General features: G+C 38.8%; 1 protein-coding gene across 1 annotated transcript in view; it reads right to left on the reverse strand.

Annotated features, from left to right (window-relative positions):
* The window catches only part of LOC115220338 (guanine nucleotide-binding protein G(i) subunit alpha), a 92,179-nt gene that overhangs the window by 26,943 nt on the left and 42,727 nt on the right, over positions 1-22,509 (reverse strand). The window contains exon 3 of the mRNA XM_029790442.2: positions 4,191-4,233. Coding sequence (XP_029646302.1) covers positions 4,191-4,233 — 43 coding nt within the window. The remainder of the gene's footprint in view (positions 1-4,190; positions 4,234-22,509) is intronic.

Raw genomic sequence — 22,509 nt, forward strand, 5'->3', positions numbered from 1 at the left:
ACAAGTGGTTATAATAAACATGCTAGTTAATGTAATTACAAAGATGTTAGTAAACATGGCAGTTAACATTTGGTTAACATGAAATAATCTTTTCTACTGTTGGCACAAGGCCTGAAATTTGGGGGAAGGGATTAAGTTGATTACATCGACCCCAGTATATAACTGGTACCTATTTAATCGACCCTGAAAGGAGGAAAGGCAAAGTCGACCTCGGCGGAATTTGAACTCAGAACATAAAGACGGACAAAATACAGGTAAGCATTTCACCAGGTGTGTTAACGATTCTGCCAGCTTTCCACCTTCGTTAACATGAAATAATAAATGTGTGAGTTAATACATGGTTATGATATATTAAATAACATGGTAGTAATGACGGCAATGTTAGCTAACATGTAGTTAGAAATATACATGTTACTTAACATGTAGTTGACATGTAGTTAACATGTAGTTAACATGTAGTTAACATGTAGTTGGAATAAACATGTCAGTTAAGATTTTGTTTTGATTTTAGTGCCAATAACAAATAATTGTCGTCTATAATTGATGTCATAACAACAGATGTAGGGGGAGGGAGGGGGGAGAGGAGGGAGAAAAAATTCAAGAGACAAAAGGAGAAAGGGAGGGAGTGGCACATGTATCTACTATTTCTGTTGGAATGGTATTTGATAAAGGCCACTCACTGCATTGCTGTTATGTAATAGGGTGTGTGTGTGTGTGTGTGTGTGTGTGTGTGGTGTGTGACCTTAGCCAGACTGAGGCAAAAGTACTGGATAGCATGTGAAACTAAACAAAGAGACGCTACACCCTGACAAAATTGTGTGTATGTGTGTGTGTGTGTGGTGTGTGTGGGTGTGTACGTAGGAAAAAAGCAACAAAACAGAACATGTTATAAAGCTAATATATACGTGTGTGTGTGTGTATGCATGTGTGCACATATGTGTGTGTGTGTGTTTGTGAGTGTGCATGAGTGTGTGTGTGTGTGTATATGCATGTGTCTGTGTGTGTATATGTGTGTGTCTGTGCGTGTGTATGTGTGGGTCCATATGAAAGAAAAAAAATGTAATGATATTTTTTGCTGTTTCTCTTGTTTCAGTCATTAGACTGTGGCCATGCTGGGGCACCACCTTGAAGGGGTTTTAGTCAAAGAAATCGAAAGCCTGCTACTTATTTTGTTGGTGTCTTTTGTTGAACAGTTAAGTTACAGGGACAGAAACAAACTGAGGCTGGCTGTCAAGCAGTGAAGGAGCAAAAAACATAAACACACACACACACATATTATACATATAGACATTATTGAGAGGCTGTGTGGTAAGTAGCTTGCTTACCAACCACATGGTTCTGGGTTCAGTCCCACAGCATGACACATTGGGCAAGTGTCTTTTACTATAGCCACGGGCCGAACAAAGCCTTGCGAGTGGATTTGGCAGACGGAAACTGAAAGAAGCCTATTGTGTATATATATATATGTTTGTGTGTGTGTGTGTGTGTATTATTGTGTGTCGGTGTTTGTCCCCCCCAACATTGCTTGACAACCAATGCTGGTGTGCCTACGTTCCCGTAACCTAGCGGTTTGGCAAAAGAGACCAATAGAATAAGTACTAGGCTTGCAAAGAATAGGTCCTGGGGTTGATTTGCTCGACTAACGGTGGTGCTCCAGCATGGCCACAGTCAAAAGAATAAAAGAAAAATATATATATACACACACATACATAATGGGCTTCTTTCAGATTCCGTCTACCAAATCCACTCACAAGGCTTTGGTCAGCCCAGGGCTAAAGTAGAAGACACTTGCCCAAGACGACATGCATAGGGACTGAACTCAGAATCATGTGGTTGGGAAGCAAGCTTCTTACCACACAACCATACGTGCATTTATGTGTGTGCGAATACGTGTGTGTGTGTGTGAGAGAGGGGGAGAGAGAATGTGTGTACATATAAAAATAACAACGTAACATATGTGGATTATGTGTGTGTGTGTGTGTTGTGTGTGTGTGTGTGTGTACGTAGGAAAAAAGCAACAAAACAGAACATGTTATAAAGCTAATATATACGTGTGTGTGTGTGTGTGTGTGTGTGGTGTGTGTGTGTGTATGCATGTGTGCACATATGTGTGTGTGTGTGTGTGTTGTGAGTGTGCATGAGTGTGTGTGTGTGTGTTGTGTGTGTGTGTGTATATGCATGTGTCTGTGTGTGTATATGTGTGTGTCTGTGCGTGTGTATGTGTGTGTGTGTGTGGGTCCATATGAAAGAAAAAAAATGTAATGATATTTTTTGCTGTTTCTCTTGTTTCAGTCATTAGACTGTGGCCATGCTGGGGCACCACCTTGAAGGGGTTTTAGTCAAAGAAATCGAAAGCCTGCTACTTATTTTGTTGGTGTCTTTTGTTGAACAGTTAAGTTACAGGGACAGAAACAAACTGAGGCTGGCTGTCAAGCAGTGAAGGAGCAAAAAACATAAACACACACACACACACACATATTATACATATAGACATTATTGAGAGGCTGTGTGGTAAGTAGCTTGCTTACCAACCACATGGTTCTGGGTTCAGTCCCACAGCATGACACATTGGGCAAGTGTCTTTTACTATAGCCACGGGCCGAACAAAGCCTTGCGAGTGGATTTGGCAGACGGAAACTGAAAGAAGCCTATTGTGTATATATATATATGTTTGTGTGTGTGTGTGTGTATTATTGTGTGTCGGTGTTTGTCCCCCCCAACATTGCTTGACAACCAATGCTGGTGTGCCTACGTTCCCGTAACCTAGCGGTTTGGCAAAAGAGACCAATAGAATAAGTACTAGGCTTGCAAAGAATAGGTCCTGGGGTTGATTTGCTCGACTAACGGTGGTGCTCCAGCATGGCCACAGTCAAAAGAATAAAAGAAAAATATATATATATATACACACACATACATAATGGGCTTCTTTCAGATTCCGTCTACCAAATCCACTCACAAGGCTTTGGTCAGCCCAGGGCTAAAGTAGAAGACACTTGCCCAAGACGACATGCATAGGGACTGAACTCAGAATCATGTGGTTGGGAAGCAAGCTTCTTACCACACAGCCATACGTGCATTTATGTGTGTGCGAATACGTGTGTGTGTGTGTGAGAGAGGGGGAGAGAGAATGTGTGTACATATAAAAATAACAACGTAACATATGTGGATTATGTGTGTGTGTGTGTGTGTGTGTGTGTGTGTGTGTGTGTGTACAGATGTGTGTTTGTGTTATTCTGATGTAATACTTATTAACCCTACAGAACCTAAATTATAATTAAGCAAGAGAGACAATTATTAGTAAATCTAAAATTAATTGGCCAGTTAATTGCTCAGACACAATAATAGTCATCTTAATTGTAAAGCATTCCTAGAAATTGGTGTCCAACATGGAACAATGAAATGCCCAGGGGTGGAACTGAACACTCTGTTCATCATCACAACAGCAACAACAACAATAATGACAATAATAATAATAATAATAATAATAATATAATAATAATAATAATAATAATAATGGTTTTAAATTTTGGCACAAGGCCAGCAGCTTTGGTGGAAGGGGTAAGTCATTTACAATGACCCCAGTGTTCAACTGGTGCATATTTTATCAACCTCAAAAGGATGAGAGGCAAAGTCGAGCCGGGCAGAATTTGAACTCAGAATGTAAGATTGGAGGAATTGCTGGTTAGCATTTTGACTGGCGCAGTAACAATTTTGCCAGCTCACAGCCATAATAATAATAATGATTTCTTTATTAAACACAAAGGGTTTACATAAAAAAAAAATTATGGACAAGACAGGACCGATACAATTTGGGGTTACATGAAAGTTGTGCAAACAATGAAAAACAAAAATAATAATCAAATATAACAATAAAATTCCTCAAAAGAGGGAAGCCTCCTCGGACTGCTCGTGGAAACCCCACCAATCCACAACAGTCCTGACCACCAGGGTAAGTGCCCTTTCCTCCATACTTAGAGTAGACCCATTCACTCTGGCCATTCTTGTAACATTCACCCACCTTTCAACAAAATTGCTTTGGGGCAGGGGACAGAACTTCCCTCTCCAACCTTATTTTCCATTTCAAGTGAAACTTGAAAAAGCTGAAGAGGGCTTAGCCAAAGGGGAAAGAATCTGCCTTCAGGCCTTTCAATCTGGTCGACCAATACGTAATGGATATAAGCAGTACTTACTTCATCTGTTTTACAATTGTACTCTTTCCAGATTCACCAGCACCTGCAGAAAATAAAATTAAAATCAAAATGAAGACTTAATTTCAACAAAGGCATTATTGTTAAATTATCATGATTCTGCATGGCATTTAACCGAGAGGAGACAATTATACAACTGCTGAGGTAAAAGCTGAAAACCATCAACTAAAGTATAAAGTAATTTTTGGTTGTGTGGCTTATTTAGAGGCACGGGGCATATTCTTTCTTCTCTGAGTTGACTTCGATAGTGTGTGTGTTTGCAAGTGTTTCGGAGGGAGAGAGAGAGAGAGAGATTGTGTGTGTGTGAAAATGAAAAAGAGCATGTGCTTGTGTTCAAAAGAAAGAAACAAAATAAAAGTAAATAATTCGAGACAGGTTTCAGTTTTACTCTGACCTCATCAGTAAAGCACAACCGTCATCACATTTGTAAAAATAATGACAATAAAATCATTAATCCATTGGTTGTGGAAAGCAGATATATCCCCTTATAATTTCATTACTCTTGACTGTAGAAAGCAGTTTTATACACCAATTTATCTTTGGTTTGAGGAATGTCATGTTTGAAACTATTTTCTGCTGAGGTATGTCAATGTTTATTGAGACAACATGTCTTGTAGAAAATACCAATTCTATTCTTTGAGAGACATTTAACATCATTACTGGAATAACCATGAAATTCAATTTTGCAGTGAAAGGGTTAAATAAATGCATATAATTCCAGATGGGTTTCAGTTTTATGCTGACCTCATCAGTAATGCATACCCTTTATCATATTGCCAAAATAATGATGGTAGAATCATTAAATAAATATACAAGATTTATATTTGGTTGGAATAGCTATAAACAGATGTGTATGGAGACGAAACTATTCACAGACAGACACTTCAGTCTACATGGCTGAACAAAACCAAATCATTCAATTGCCATTGTTTGCGGTTAGCAGTCGCAAGAGGCATCCAGCTGTAAAAATAATTCTTCCTTCCCATAAAGTATCTAAGCTTCATTGCAAGAAGGAAGAAATGACTGCAAAAAACAGAAAATTCACTAATCTTTTTTCTCTTTTTCAATTTGCCTTTCAACTCTTTTTTTTTTTTTTAAGATAAACTAGGAATATTTTTTCTCTGCTTTGCCTAACACAGATGAAAGGGATTGAATAAACAAGAGAAGAAATCTTTTTTTTTTCAATGAAAAATGGATAAAAACAGGCATTTTATATCACCATCATCATCATCATCCTTATTTTCCTCCCACACCACATCATGCATATAAAAATAACCATGTATGCACAAGTATGTAGTTATCTGTATGCATGTATGTATATACGTATGTATGTGTATATATATATATATACTATATATCTACATGTGTAAATTTATATGTGTGTGCTTATGCATATATAAATATAAACTAGAAGGAAAATTCATCAAAGATACAGAGTCAAGATAGCAACACATTTATAACACCATTAGTTATGTTAATATATAACACAGAATGACTGAAATGAATGAGCACACACACACACACACACACACACACACACACACACACACACACATCTATGTATATTTAAAAATGTAATTTGCTTGTGCTTAAAGCATTGCAATATGTGTAATTGATATATATATATATGAGAGTGTGCGTGTATGTATATAATAATAATGAAATTATGTATATATATATATATCATCATCATCGTTTAACGTCCGTTCTCCATGCTGGCATGGGTTGGACGGTTCGACCGGGGATCTGGGAAGCCAGAAGGCTGCACCAGGCTCTGGTCTTATCTGGCAATGTTTCTACAGCTGGATGCCCTTCCTAACGCCATATATATATATATATATATATATAGTCTTTTTTATTATTTTACTTGTTTCAGTCATTTGACTGCGACCATGCTGGAGCACCACCTTTAGTCGAGCAAATCGACCCCAGGACTTATTCTTTGGAAGCCTTAGTACTTATTCTATTGGTCTCTTTTGCCAAACAGCTAAGTTATGGGGACGTAAACACACCAACATTGGATGTCAAGCAATGGTGGTGGTGGGAGACGAACATAGACATACAAACATACACACACACACACACACACATATACGGGCTTCTTTCAGTTTCCACCCACCAAATCCACTCACAAGGATTTGGTTGGCCCGAGGCTATAGTAGAAGACACTTGCCCAAGGTGCCACGCAGTGGGACTGAACCCAGAACCATGTGGTTGGGAAGCAAGCTTCTTACCACACAGCCACTCTTATGCCTATATATATATATACATTCGTCTGGTGACATCCATACACACATGTATGCATAATGTTATATTTCAAAAGTAGGACATTTTTACAAATAAAGAAAGAAAATATTTTGTTTTTTTAAGATGACAAGTTTTGATATAATCTGATTGTGACAGCACCAGGGTATATAAAATCAGTTATCTTATATACACCTTTTCTATATAATAAAGTTATTGTTAGCATTTTGTGTTCAATTTATCTCCACATCGCCACTACAAACACAGAATAATCTCCAAGATGTGTGTGTGTATGCATGTATGTATACATGTGTGTGTGTGAATATGTATATATGTGTATGTGTGAATATGTATATATACATATTCTTTTGTGAGTCATTTTATTCAAGGCATTTCACACACATATATCTATATACATATATTCATACACATATATCTATACATTCATATATCTACATGTACACATGCATGCATACACAAACACACATGCACACATATAGAAAAATCTGACTTCAACTTGCTTATCTATACACACATGTATATATATCTGTAGATGTAAAGGATCTCATGAAAGCTGGGTTAATGGGGCATTTCTACAAATATAGGGTCCTAACACACCCAAAGGAAATTGGGAGGAATTCCAGCTGACTGGAAGCAAGGCTAGCAGAGTGGGAGGGGTGGGGACTGTGTGTACAGACATTGCTTGACTTCTCAAAGAAACCTTGGAAATGGCATTCTGTTTAATGAGAGCAAGTATTTGCTGAAATGGTAGAATGCCAGACAAAATAACCATTGGGTAAATCAATGGTAGAGCCTTTATATGGTCACTTGGTCTGCTAGAAGTAGCAACCAAATCCATCCCAAATCATATCCTACTGTTGCATAAGACAAAGGACACACTGGATTGAAAGAGTTGTAGAAATGCCTGAAAATAAGAAGGAATGGTTATAAATGGAAGGTCTTCTGTTCATAGATCTCTTTGATCAGAGCTGACCGAAAGTTGTAAGTCACAACAGCAAAGTCTTGGAGACAGAGAGGCGATGGTTATGGTATGGAACAATTTTATGTAAGAATTTCTATAAAGGATAGGCTTGGGTGTGGGACTAAGAAATTTGCTTTGCAACCCACCTCATTCTAGGTTCAACCCCATTGCATGGCACATTGAGAAAGTGTCCTCTACTAAAGCCCTGGGCCACCCAATCCTCTGTGAGTGAATTAGATAGATAGAAACTGAAAGAAGCTCATTATGTGAACATGGTGTGTGTGTTTGTCCCTCTCCACTGATTAGCAATCAGTGTTGGTTTGTTTACATCCCATAAGTAAGTGGCATTGCAAAAAGAGACAGAATAAGTGATAGGTTAAAATGTACTGGGGTTGATTCGTTTGACTAAAACCCTTTAGGGTGGTGCCCCAGCATGGCCACAGTCTAATGACTGAAACAAGTAAAAGATGGAGGTTAGCATAAGGCCTGAGAACTGTGTCACAGAATTGGTGACAACCGGAAGGAACACAGTAGGGGGTTTCACATGGGTTTGTGTGGAAGTGGCAGGAGTATATAACTAGGTGGGTCCAAGGAACAGGAAATGTTGTAGGATTGGTAGACGAGGGAGGAGTCAGGGCTTTCCTGGGCAAGGGGGCCCTGAAGTGTAGTATGTAGCTACTTAACTTTGAAGAACAGGGAGCTGTTGTAACAGTGGCACAAAGGGTACAATGATGTGACTGGGGGACGGTAACAAGAAGGGCATCTGGTCCTCCCTGTTGGCAATCCTTTAAGTCCCCTTTTATAACAGATTCAGAGACATGTGTTACCAATTGCAAAACCTGATACACACAATGAGAAGGAAATTGTGCTAGCACCCCAGTTAATATAGTAATTGAGCTTTAAAATAGACAGGGTGGTCACGGTTGGGATGTCAAAGATCTACCTAATCTTGGAATGGTGATGGTAACTGATCTGGGAATAAACAAGAGATGCTTAATCTTTCTCATGCACACACACACACACACACACACTGTCAATACACATACATAATATCATAGACACACCCATCTGGCAATCTGGTAATATACTCCCTATTTTAAAATACTCCTTACTCTTTTATTTGTTTCAGTCATTTGACTGCGGCCATGCTGGAGCACCACATTTACTTGAATAAATCAAACCCAGGACTTACTCTCTGTAAGTCTAGTACTTATTCTATCAGTCTCTTTTTGCCGAACTGCAAAGTGAGAGGGACGTAAACACACCAACATCGGTTGTCAAGCGATGGTGGAGGGGACAAACACAAACATACATACATATATACATACATATATATATATATATATATATATATGACGGGCTTCTTTCAGTTTCCATCTACCAAATCTACTCAAAAGGATTTGGTCAGCCCAAGGTGCCACGCAGTGGGACTGAACCCAGAACCATGTGTTGGGAAGCAAGCTTCAACCACACAGCCACTCCTGCGCCTTTATTAATTATGACTTTTCTTTCTCAAAATCTGTCCGGTTTGTTTCCTCTCATATCCGTTTTTTTGGTAAAAATTACAATAAATAATTTATGAGTATTTTTACAAAAAAATATTTAATATGAGAGGAAAGGTTTTGGTCTGAGGTTGTATTTATTCTTCAAAAAACGAACCCGAGAAATTTGAGAAAAAGAATTGCAATTAATAAATAATTTATAAGTATTTTAAAATATGGAGTTACTTTTCAATCACCCAGCGACACGTACTAAAACTTAATAACAAAAAACGCATGCATACATCAATATATGCTGTCACACACACACACACACATACACACAGCCTACATACATGCAACAAACACACACAGGCATACGACCACCACCGTTACCACCACACACACACACACCACACACACCCCAATCTTCTTCCAACCACACCCTACTGTGTTCAGAAGAAGACCACATTGGGCAATATCTTATCTTGATAGACATGGTTGGAAGGTCTTTGATTCTAGGTCTGCTGGATCAGAGCTGACCTGTGGTTAAACAACAACACATATACACACTCACACAGTAACACAGACACACTCACACACCCAGCCACTCACTACTAACATACACAGATAATTAGGAAGCCCTTTCATGCTCCTTCAACCAGCTAGAAATAACAACCAAATCTACCTCACATTACACCCTATTGAGTTGAATGATTTATGGAAAAATCTAATCACTGATTTGCAGGAAGACAGGCTGGTCGTGTTTGGAATGTCTTTGATCATAGATTTGTTGAATCAGAATTGACCATGGGTTAAATCACACCCAAAGCACCAACCTACATACCCAAACACACTAAGGCAGTAACACACACACACCACATGTTTACTATCTGTCTGTTTGTCTACACCTATAATATACAGTCTGTCTGTCTGTCTCTCTTTCTCTAAACACCCACATATTACGTCCTTTGGCTGTTCATCTCTCCCTCCTTCTCTCTTTCATCACACACACACATATATATATATATATATATTATATTAAATTAGAGATAAAACCACTATTAGGCAAATCAAACAGTGAAAAACATAAACCAATACATGAAATTAATTTAAAAATATAAAAGTTGAAAATAAAAAATTATTTAAATAATTTAAACTTATAAATTTTATATATATATATACACAAATATATATATATATATATGTATGTATGTATATTTTTATATTTATATATTATTTTATTTATCAATTAATTAATTCATTAATTTATTTTTTATATATCAAAAATATTAAAAGTTTAATAAAAGATAAAGAGTAAAACACATATAGAGGGAGAAAGATAATACATACATACATATATATATATATATATACACCACCCACCCACATGTATATATATATGTATGTATATATATATATACATGTATATATATATACACATGTATGTCTAAACACATGTATATATATATGTATGTATTATCTTTCTCCCTCTATATGTGTGTGTGTGTGAGTGCATATATATATATATACACACCCACCCACATACATGTATATATATATGGTATTATTTATAGATTTATGCACATCAGGTTCACTTTTCACAAAAAAAGAGAGATTTCATGATTTCTCAAAAGTTTACAAAGTCCTATGACGTCAACACCATTCAAACGGACAGACAGACAGACAGACACACGCATTCATACATCATTTTATTTGTATTTCACTAGTTGCTCCTAAATAATATCCTCAGCCTGCACCTCCCCTTAACTCTCTCTCTCTCTCTCTCTCTCTATGTATACAAACACACTCACTCACGCCCTCCTTTTCTCTCGCCACTCTCTCACTTTCACTCACTCTCTCTCCTAGCTCTACCCGTCCCCACCCTCCGTCAGACCACCACAGTGACAGAACTATGTCAACACTTTGACCTCAATTCATATTCCTATTCCACCAATTTAAGAAAGGAAGAAAGGTTGTGATGTTGGCGGGAGGGGGCGGGTCTGTAGATTTTGGGGGAGATTATGAATTCTTCCTACACCCCTCTCCCTTTTGCTTTCACTGTGCAAAACCCACACCCCACCCCATCCTACCTTAGTAATTTGTGTGTTCTGAGATGACTTCTGCATAGACATACATACATATATATATACTATATATATATATATATATATATAGTATATATATATGTATGTGTATATATGTGTGTATATGTGTGTGTGTGTATATATATATATATATATATATATATATATATATATATATTATATATATATATATATATCTTTCTTTCTATGGTTCTTTTATTGTTTCGGTCATTTAACACCAATCATGCTGGAGCACAGCCTTTAGCCCAACAAACTGATCCAGGACTTATTCTTCATAAGCCCTGCACATATCCGATTGGATCTCTTTTGCTGAACTGCTAAGTTATGGGGATGTAAACACACCAACATCGGTTGTCAAGTTATGATGGAGGGGACAAACACAGACATATAAACATATACATATATATACATACGACAGGCTTCTTTCAGTTTCCGTCTACCCAAATCTACCCACAAGGCTTTAGTTGGGCCAAGGCCATAGTAGAAGACACTTGCCCAATATGCCACGCAGTGGGATTGAACCCGAAACCATGTGATTGGGAAGCAAACCTCTTACCACACAGCCACACCTTCTCATACTCATGTATAGGTATATTACATCAGCACCAATGTTTGTATTCGTCCTCACTTGCCGTGTAAGCATTTTAATTTTGACCCGACCTGGTGTCTTATCCTTTTAGTGCCTCATTCATCTGAATCTCAATATATTCTATAGATATATAGGCATCCGGTGATACACTGAGAATGAACGACAGCTAGACTAACAAGCAGACACAGAGTTAAGCAAACAGACAGACATATATATTTCTTTACTACCCACAAGGCGTTAAACACAGAGAGGACAAACAAGGACAGACAAACGGATTAAGTCGTTTACATTGACCCAGTGCGTAACTGGTACTTAATTAATCGACCCCGAAAGGATGAAAGGCAAAGTCGATCTCGGTGGAATTTGAACTCAGAACGTAACGGCAGACGAAATACAGCTACGCATTTCGCCCGGCGTGCTAACGATTCTGCCAGCTCGCCGCCTTAACAGACAGACATATAGAGAGGTACACACATCTATGCATGCCTGTATGTATATATATCACACAGGAGCACCCTGTCAGTTACCACGACGAGGGTCTCAGCTGATACGGTCAATGGAACAGCCTGCTCGTGAAGTTAACATGCAAGTGGCTGAGCACTCCACAGACATGCGTACCCTTAACGTAGTTTTCAGGGAGATTCAGCATGACACAGAGTGTCACAAGGCTGGCCCCTTTGAAATAGAGGTCCTATTCATTCCTGAGGTCAACTTTGCCTTTCATCTCTCCATGCCTCTGATGTTATCCAAGGGAAAAGGCAAAGGGGCCGATACAGCTGGACCAACGTGAAATAAAGTGTCTTGCTCAAGGACACAACTATGTGCCTGGGTCCGATTCCTTTTCAAATGCTGTGCACTCGAATCATGAAATGAAATAAAATTGTATTCAAAAGGGATGTTATTTATATAATCGTTCATAAACATAAATTGGTGAATGTATAAAATATTGTTTAACATTTATTTCTTTATCCAGTAAATGAAATGTAATTATGAAGACTATATTTAAGATTTCAGTTTGTAATTTATTTTATTTTTGTTTTATATGAATTCACTATTTTCTTTCTGCATCAAACTATATCTTGCGTTAACACACTAAAGCAGTACAGTTTAGTGTTTGAGAACCACCAGTGTGTGTGTGTGTGTCTGTGTGTGTTTGTGTGGTTATATATTTAAATGTAAGATTTTTCTCTATAACTCTATCAAAAAAAAAAAAGAAAAAGAAATTTCAAAAATTGAAAAAGTGGAAGCATGTCTGTGTGTGTGTGTGTGTTTAAATGTAAGATTTTTCTCTGCAATTCTAGTAAGGAAAAAAAAAAGGAAAAGAAATTACAAAAATTGAATAAGTGGAAGTGTGTATGTGCATGTGTACATGTGTGTGTGTGTGTGTGTGTTTGTCTGTGCATGTGTATGTGTGTGAGCAGTGTGTGTGTATTTGTGTGTGTGTGTGTGCAGTTATATATTTTCAAATATAAGATTTTTGTCTACAATTCTACCAAAAACAAAAAGAATTTCAAAATTTGAATAAGAAGTGTGTGTGTGTGCTTGTGTGTGTGTGTGTGTGTGTGTGTGCTTGTGTGTGTGTGTGTGTGTACATGCCTGTTTCATTGTGTGTGTATATATGTAGGTATATGTATATGATACGATCTAATGTGTGTGTAAGTCTTATTTGGAGTAGGACTGAACAGTCTAGAAATAGAAGAATTAGTTTGAAGGAAGGGAAATATATTCTGAGACAAAGAAGGACAGAGGAAGAGAGAGAGGGGGGAAGGGGTTGAGAGAAAGAATGAGTGAGTGAGAGAGAGAGAGGGAGAGAGTGTGTGCGTGCGTGTGTGTGTGTGTGTGTGTGTGTTGATTTATTAGACTCAATTAAACAGTCAAAATGGCTTACATTTGTTAATTCATGGCATTTTGTGTGTGTTTTAATGTGTCTGTTACATTGAATTACATGTGTGTGTGTGTAAATGGAAGTGTGTGCGTGTGTGTGTATTTGTGTCCAGGAATGTATGTGTGTATGCCTGTGAATGTATGCCTCAATATAGGAGCATGTGTGTGTTTGTGTGTAAGAGAATGTGTGCATGAATGTATGTGTGTGAGGGGACATATACACGTTTGCATTTGTGTGTGTGTGCACGTGTGTGTATGTGTGTGTGTTTGAGTATGAATGTATTTATATCTAAGAATATATTTGTGTCTGCGCATTCGACATACGACCATTTGTTCTTTCCAGACATCAAAACGTGATTTGACAAGAACTTAGCTGTTATATTTAGCAGATCCAGCTACTTTGTTCATCTTTTATCGTTTACTTCTTTCATTCATAACATTGTGGCCATGCTGGGGCACTGCTTAGAAGAATTTTTAGTCGACTGAACCAACCCCAGTGCTTCTATATCTTTTTAAAAGCCTGGTGCTTATTCTATCAATCTTTTTTACTGAACTGCTATGTTACAGGGGAGGGGGATAAACACACAAACACCGGTTGTAAGGTGGTGGTGGTAGGGTGTTGAACACAGACACAAACACACACGTGACAGGCTTCTTTCAGTTTCCATATACCAAATCCACACCCAAGGTTTTGGTCTGCTCAAGGCTATAAAAGAAGACACTTGCCCAGGGTGCCACACAGTGGGACTGAACCTAGAACCTGGTGGTTGGGAAGCAAAAGTCTTGCCACACCACCACACTGCATATTTTATATATATATTAATAGCTGTCTATAAAGGAGAAGAAAATGGATATAATAACAGTGGGAGACTTGTGGTTTTCGCTGGTATGTCTTTAATTAATTAGATAACGAAGAAGGGAGAAGCAGAGATGAGGGTAGCATTTAGGATTGTTTCAATTTACTGGTTTAAGTAAATCTCTTCAGAATGCGAATATAGATAAGATGCGAAAATAATTGATACATATGTGATGGTAAAGTGTTCTTACATTAAATTTTGTTCTTGCACTGGTAAATTTACTGGGTAGAGGTTTGCTTGTGGTAGACTGGTTAGTTTCGTTGGGTAATTAGGGCAGGGTGAGTATTATTTAGGTGCGGGTTTCCTAGTTTAATTAAGCACATTTTTTCGCACGTGTGTATTCAATTTTCTATCTTTTATGTATATTAATAGCAGTTTATATTTTCCCAATATATTTACTTTAATATGGCGGCGAGCTGGCAGAAATGCTAGCATGCCGGGCGAAATGCTTAGCAATATTTCACCTGTCTTTACGTTCTGAGTTCAAATTCCACCGAGGTCAACTTTGACTTTCATCCTTTCAGGGTTGATAAATTAAGTACCAGTTGCGCACTGGAGTCAATCTAATCGACTGGCCCCCTCCCCAAAAATTTTGGGCCTTGTGCCTAAAGGAGAAGAGAATATATTTACTTTAATTATTCACCCTAAACCTCACAATGGGATCCAATGATTGCAGCTTCATAACCTTTCTTCCAACACGGATATTCAATATTTAGTAACCCTGCCACGAGGTAAGCAACGAAACTGGCCCTTTATATTGAAAATGAAAGTAAATATATTCTCTATCATTGGTTTTCAAGCAGTGATCCACGCAGGGTAACAGGGTACCCTAGGGAGAATTAAAGGACCCTAAAGAAATATAAAACTGTAAACCAATTCAGAAGAAGTGACTGCAATACTTGAGTGTTGCCAACAATGTTATTACTCTTTTACATGTTTCAGTCATTTGACTGTGGCCATGCTGGAGCACCGCCTTTAGTTGAACAAATCGAGAACCAGGACTTATTTCTTTGTAAGCCTAGTACTTATTCTATCGGTCTCTTTTGCGGAACTGCTAAGTTATGGGGATGTAAACATACCACCAGTGGTTGTCAAGCAATGGTATGGGGGGGGGGGGGGCAAACACAGACACACAAAGACATACATACATACATGTGTGTGTCTATATATATATATATATATATATATACGACAGGCTTCCATCAGTTTCTGTCTACCAAATCCACTCACAAGGCTTTTGTCTGCCCGAAGTTATAGTAGAAGACACTTGCTCAAGATGCCACGCAGTGGGACTGAACCCAGAACCATGTGGTTAAGAAGCAAACTTTATACACACACACAGCTTGAATTCATGCACTTCTTATCTCTTTCCATCTCTTTTCTCTCACACACACCCAAGGGGCTTCTTACCATTTCTGTTCACCAAATCCACTTACAAAGTTTTTTTGTCAACCCAGAGTTGTAAGAGATGACACTTGTCCAAATTGCAAAGCAGTGTGATTGCACACAAACACGTTTGTGTGCACTGTCTTTGCATCTGTTTGTGTATAGAGAGAGAGAGAGAGAGAGAGACCTTGCAACTAACCCTATGTTCATTCTGCACATGCCCTCCATGTCACTTTGCAGTATGGCAAACGTGTCACTTTACAACGTGTTGAAAACTGTACAAGGTGACATTTGAATATATGTGTGTATATATTTATATACATATATGTTGATTACTTCAATATATATATATATATATATATATATATACACACACACACATACTCATAATTTAAATCCTCTCTTTCACACACACACACACACTTCTCTCCTTCCATTAGCAGTCTCTGCTTATTGTAGACATGTCTAGTCTGTTAAGGCTATTTTAAACACTGTTTCTTTCCCACCAATAACTAAAAGCGTTTTAACATTAATGAATTCTCACAATTAAATACAGTAAATGCGAGAAGAAACTATATTAATTAAAAATAAAACAAATTTTAAAAAAACCTACTGACTCATTCCCCTACTCTGATATAAGATGGCTGTGTGGGACAGGAGTACCTCAATTACTTGATAGAATTAGGCAAGGGTACCCCAACCAGCCTGTAGTGCAAGAGAAGAGTACCACATGTCAGCAGTGTAGAATAGGAGTATCCTAAGCTGGTAGAGTCAGAGAGGAGTGCTACACAATGGAGGGATCAGGCAAGAGTATATGTTAGTTGGGTCAGAGAGGAGTACCACAAGTTGGTAGTTGGAGTACCACAAACTGGGTTAAACAAGAGTAACACAGTTTGAACAGTCATGTATAGTGAGAGCCACTGTGTTGTTGTTGTTATTAGGGCATCCAACTGGCAGAATGGTTGGCATGTCAGACAACATGCCTAGTGGTATTTCTTCCAACTCTTTCCATTCTAAGTTCAAATCCTCCTGAGGTCAACTTTGCCTTTCATCTTTCCACGCCTCTGATGTTATCCAAGGGAAAGGCAAAGGGGCCGATACAGCTTGGCACCAGTGACATCGCAACACATTTCTACAGCTGAGTTAACTGGAGTAACATGAAATAAAGTGTCTTGCTCAAGAACACAACACACAGCCCAGTCTGGGATTTGAACTCACAACCTTACAATCGTAAGCTTGATGCTCTAACCACTGAGCCATGCACCTTCACTCTATTATTATTACTATCATCATAATTATTAAGGTGGCAGTCTGGTAGAACCATTAGCGTGTGGGACAAAATGCTAAGCAGCATTCTGTCCGTCTTTATGTTCTGAGTTCAAATTCCACTGAGGTTGACTTTGCCTTTCATCCTTTTGGGGTCGGTTGATGAAATAAGTATCAGTTGAGCGCTGGGGTCAGGTGTCATCAACTGTCCCCCTTCCCAAAAGTTGCAAGACTTGTGCTTAAAGTGGTAGTAGTAGTAGTAGCAGCAGCAGTAGTACTGCTGCTGCTGCATATCTCTGCCACCACCACCACCACTACTTTTATTATGAACACCAGCAACAATAGCAACAGCCACAACAATGGCATTTTGGAATGTTGTCTGTTTGACAGAAATGCGTCAGGACTTGCCTGGGCTTGGTTCCTTGTTGATATAAAAAATCTTAGAAACAGACTTGAAAGGACATCAAAGTATTAAGCAGGTTGACCATTGAAGAACTTGGCATTGGCGGCGGCGGCGGCAGTGGACAGACAAGTCTGGACAACATGATTCATAAATCAATATTTAGTGACAAACCCCTAACCCCTCACCTGACAGTATCAAGGGTTTTTATCTGAAGCTGTTGTTTAGCCCCAGGATATTAGTGAACCAGCAGATCTATAAACAAAGGCATTCCAGATGAGACCATCCTGGTTTTGCTTTGATTTTCGTTTGGTTTGAAAATAGCATATTCCAGACAACATTATCCAGTGTGTCATTTAAGGGAGACTTGGCTGTTATTTCTAGCAGGTCATGCGACTGTATAAAGGCACTTCTTTTATCTTTCGTCTTTTATTTGTTTCACACATTAAGCTGTGACCAGGCTGGAGCACTAGCTAGGAGAGTTTTAATCAAACTAACTGACCCCTGTATTTATTTTTTAAAAGCCTGGTACTTATTATTCTATCAGTCTCTTTTGCTGAACTACAAAGTTACAGGGATGTAAACAAACCAACACTAGTTGCCAAATAGTGGCAAGGGACAAACGCATACACATATGACGGGCTTCTTTCAGTTTCCATCTACCAAATCCACTCACAAGGCTTTGGTCAACACAAGGATATAGAAGAAGACATTTTCCCAAGGTGCCATGCAGTGGGACTGAACCCAGAACCATGTGGTTGGGAAGCAAACTTCTTACCACACAGCCATGTTATTTAACTCCAGGACAACACTGAGCAGACTCACAAGCAAGAGTGTTCCAGCCATGACCATCCTGTACAACAGGGGACTACATTCTCTAACATGTCTTTCTGGCAGGGTTTGGTTTGAGGGAGATTTCACTGCTATTTCTAGTAAGTTGGTTCAGATATGAAGATGCTGTCATCGTCAGCTCTGACTGAGCAGCCTTACAATCAGAGGAGCTCCACACATGGCAACCCCATCTTTCATACAGCAAACCAAGGACAACATTGTCTTGTGTGTGTGAGTGCATGATTTGAAGGAGGTTTCCCTGCTATTTCCAGTAGATCCACAGACCACATAGAAGCACCCTTGGGTGGCTGGCTGTGGTATCAGTGTCAAGCAATCAGTTCCTTTATGTGTGTGTGCAAGTTTTTATATATGTATATAAGTGTATGCAGATATGTGTGCGTATGTGTATGTAGGATGCTTAAAATATCTCCTTACCACCTAGGGGTCTGTTTAGGTTGCTTCCCTGTATGAAACCTGATATTACCAAAGACAACAAAAAGGGGTGTAGTAGTATATATATGCCTTCTGGGTGGAAGCTGGACAGAAAAATGATAGCAAAAGAGAGCAGGCGGAGGGGAGAAGAGAGAGAGAGGGGGAGGAAAAAGGGTGGATGTTAGGTGAGACCTCCACCCCATCCTAACTCATCCCCATCGTTTTCAGAAATTCCATTCTTGTTAGGAATGGCAGAAGGTTTTCTGTCTAGCAAAGGGCATAGAGTGGAGGATAACAAGACAGGGGCAGAAAGGGTTTGGAATGGTGGTGGTGGAGGGGTGAGGACTAGTGTATCAGTAGGGTGCCAAAATAATGGCTGTGGTGGTGGAGGTGGAGGTGGTGATGGTGAGTTGGAAGGTGTGGTGCATATCAAAGTACAAGAGGTAAATACTATAAGAGAACATCTCGTGGTTGAGACCCCAACAGCTGAAGGTACAACAGATTCATGCAGAAAAAGGTGTTTATGTTGGCAACAGACCCCGAAAATAGCAAAGATAAAAAGAAATAATAATAATAATAATAATAATATAATAATAATAATAATGATAATAATTCTTTCTACTGGAAGCACAAGGCCTCAAATTTGGGGGAAGGTATTAAGTCAGTTACATCGACCCCAGTGTGTAACTGGTACTTATTCAATCAAACCCCGAAAAGATGAAAGGCAAAGTCGACCTCAGCGGGATTTGAACTCAGAATGTAAAGACAGATGAAATAGCTCTAAAATCTTTTCTATTATAGGCACAATGCCTGAAATTTGAGGGGAGTGGGGCAGTCAAATAGATTGACTCCAGTACAGAACTGGTACTTAATCTATCGACCCCCAAAAGGATGAAAGGTGAAGTCGATCTCAGCGGGATTTGAACTCAGAACGTAGCGACAGGTGAAATACTGCTAAGCATTTTGCCTGGCTTGCTAACGATTCTGCCAGCTCACCACCTTAATAATAATAATAATAATAATAATATTCGTGTCTGCTATCGGCACAAGGCCTGAAATTTAGGGGCAGGAGGCTAATCGATTACATCAACCCCATTTCTCTTTTTTGTTGACCCCAAAAGGATGAAAGGCAAAGTCGACATTGCTTGTTGTGTTAACGATTCTGCCAGCTCGTTGCCTTTATAAATAACCCTTTTTACTATAGACACAAGGCCTGAAATTTTGTGAGGAACAGCTAGTTAATTACATTGACCCCAGTGTTTAATTGGTACTTAATTTTATCGACCCTGAAAGGATGGAAGGCAAATTCGACCTCAGTGGAATTTGAACTCAGAACATCAGGGTGCTAACAATTCTGCCAGTTCACTGCCTCAATAATGAATATAATGATAATTTCTGATTTCGGAAAAAGGTGTCTTGAGGGGAGAGAGTTAGTTGAGACCATCAACCTGAGTACATGGTATTTCCTTTTATTAACCCCAGAGGGACAGAAACAAAGTTGGCCTTGGTGGGATTTGAACTCTGATTGTAAAAAGCCAGAAGAAATAACACAAGGCATTTTACCAATGGTCCAATCATTCTGCCACAGCATCACTTTAAGAATAATCGCTTCTGATTTAGGTCCAGTAGTTCTGATTGGAGCTGGTTTAGTCAATATCATCAACCCCAGTATTTCACTGGTATTCTATTTTATCAACCGCCTCCAAACGGATGAATGGCAAAGCTGACTTCATTGGGAATTGAACTCAAAACGTAAAGAGCTGGAACAAATCTGACTCAGTAATGGTGCTGGTGTCACAAGGGCAATGACTGGTAAACGTTACAGAAACATGGTGGGGGGGGAGGGTGTCTTCCATTGAGTGAAAATGAAAGAAAGATTAAAAACAAAATGTAAAAACAACATACAAGATGAAATCAAAAACTATCAAAAGATAAAAAATAATATCTAATGCGCGTATAATAAATAAACATGTTACTGCAGGAGGAATTTCAAACCCACCCTTAATTAAATATTGAAAAAATAAATAAAAGGGGGGAAAACACCCTATCCCCAATCCCCAACCCTTTTCAAAGAAGATTGGTAAAATATAAGAGATGTTTACAGACATTTCTCATTCCTGTCTAAACTCGTTTCTAAGACTAACAGTTTCCTTTGTTTTTTAACCCCTTAGGGATTACATATGAACCGGAGTCATTGGGGTTTGTAAAGGGTAGAGAAAAACCCTGAGGAGGGTCGCTAGAAACCCAGAAGGACTAAAAACAAGACCTGTCTAAAGAATGGATAGGACTCAGTGCAGGGTCAATGGTTATCTAGCATTGCTAGCTAGCATGGGCCTTCAGATGTTCCAGTCTGGAGCCTGACATATGGGAAGACCACTGGGAGTGAGCCACCTTATTAGCTTTTGTTAAAGCATGTCTCTAGAACCTGTTTCAAACCCAGGTTAAGTCTCCTCTGATAATTGGCAGTGACTTGGTCAGTGAATTCTTCGTGATGAGCAACTACAGATCACACGACACCAAAGTGTGTATGTATGTGACCAGGGGCCACATCACATGCAAACTTGTATTCCTGCTGAAACCCCAAACATGAATTACCATATTTTAACATTTATAAGGAACCCTTTTTTGTCAAAAATTAGGTTAAAAAATATGGGAGTTTCTTATGCATGGATAGTATTATAATACCTTTCAAAACCTTTTTTCAAAATTTTAACCCCCCAAAATTTGGGGATTCCTTATACATGTTAAAATACGGTACTCGTGGGCTGGAGATGGCTCAACCCAACCCAGGTGAAAGCTGCCACAAGAACAAGAAAATAAATATATGAAGTACTGAAGAACCCCAGGCCTTGGGGTGCATAAAGGTATTGGCTGCTGTTTGGAGGTAGGCATAGTCAACCCTTTTTTGAGAAGCAGGCAGGCATGAGACATGACTCATCATGTGGCAGGTTGCATTATTTAAAAAAAAGTCAAAGTAATTTCTTTGTTTAGGTGTGTCATCTGGAAAGTCCTGCAGGTTGCAATTTGCTTATGTGTGGCCTAGGGTATACAGTGTGAGACAAATGACAAGTTATAAAGGTGTTTTTCAGGGTACAAGGTCAACCTATTATTCAGGATACTGAATGTGCACTACTTTGAGTACAAGGGTGTATTCAACATACTAGACATCAACCATTAGAGTATATACACAGGGTACTGGGCAAATGTCAATCATAAGGGTGTTATACAAAGGCTAAGACTGTATCTACCCTAATGACTCAAATGTAGTCATTAGGGTAGATACAGGGTGGATAACAAATCAAGAGTACTGGATAACAGTAATTCAGGCATGTACAGGTTACTACACATATCTTGAGTCAGTAGTGTGGAAGTAGGGTATTGAACTGTCAGTTGTTATGGTGACTGGGTATATGTGACAGGGTGTTGGTGGTAGTGGAGGTGGTGGGTAGTGAGGAGCTGAGTTTGATAAATGCAGTAGTAGTAGTAGTAGTATTGGAGGGAAGAGGAGGTGGTGTAGAAGAGTAATAGAGAAGGTAGGGCAACTGGAACCACAGGGTTTTGGTAACTAAGATGTTACTGTCAACAGAGTAGAGAGAATGAGGAGATGAAAATATGGGGAGAAGGAGGAGTAACTTTGAGAACAAATGACCTGAAAGTTCATACACACATCACAAACTCCCTAGGGCTCAGTTAATCACTAACCCTAAATCTCAAAATAACATATAAATAGCAAGAGATCACTAAGCGGAATAAATCCTATGAAAATAGCCAAACAGTGCTTCTATAAGAAAGAATGTAACAGTTACCATAGTGAGGAAATTCAAACAGGATGGTCATGGCATGT

The sequence above is a fragment of the Octopus sinensis genome, linkage group LG16, assembly GCF_006345805.1.
Source record: "Octopus sinensis linkage group LG16, ASM634580v1, whole genome shotgun sequence".
NCBI classification, from domain to species: Eukaryota; Metazoa; Mollusca; class Cephalopoda; order Octopoda; family Octopodidae; genus Octopus; species Octopus sinensis.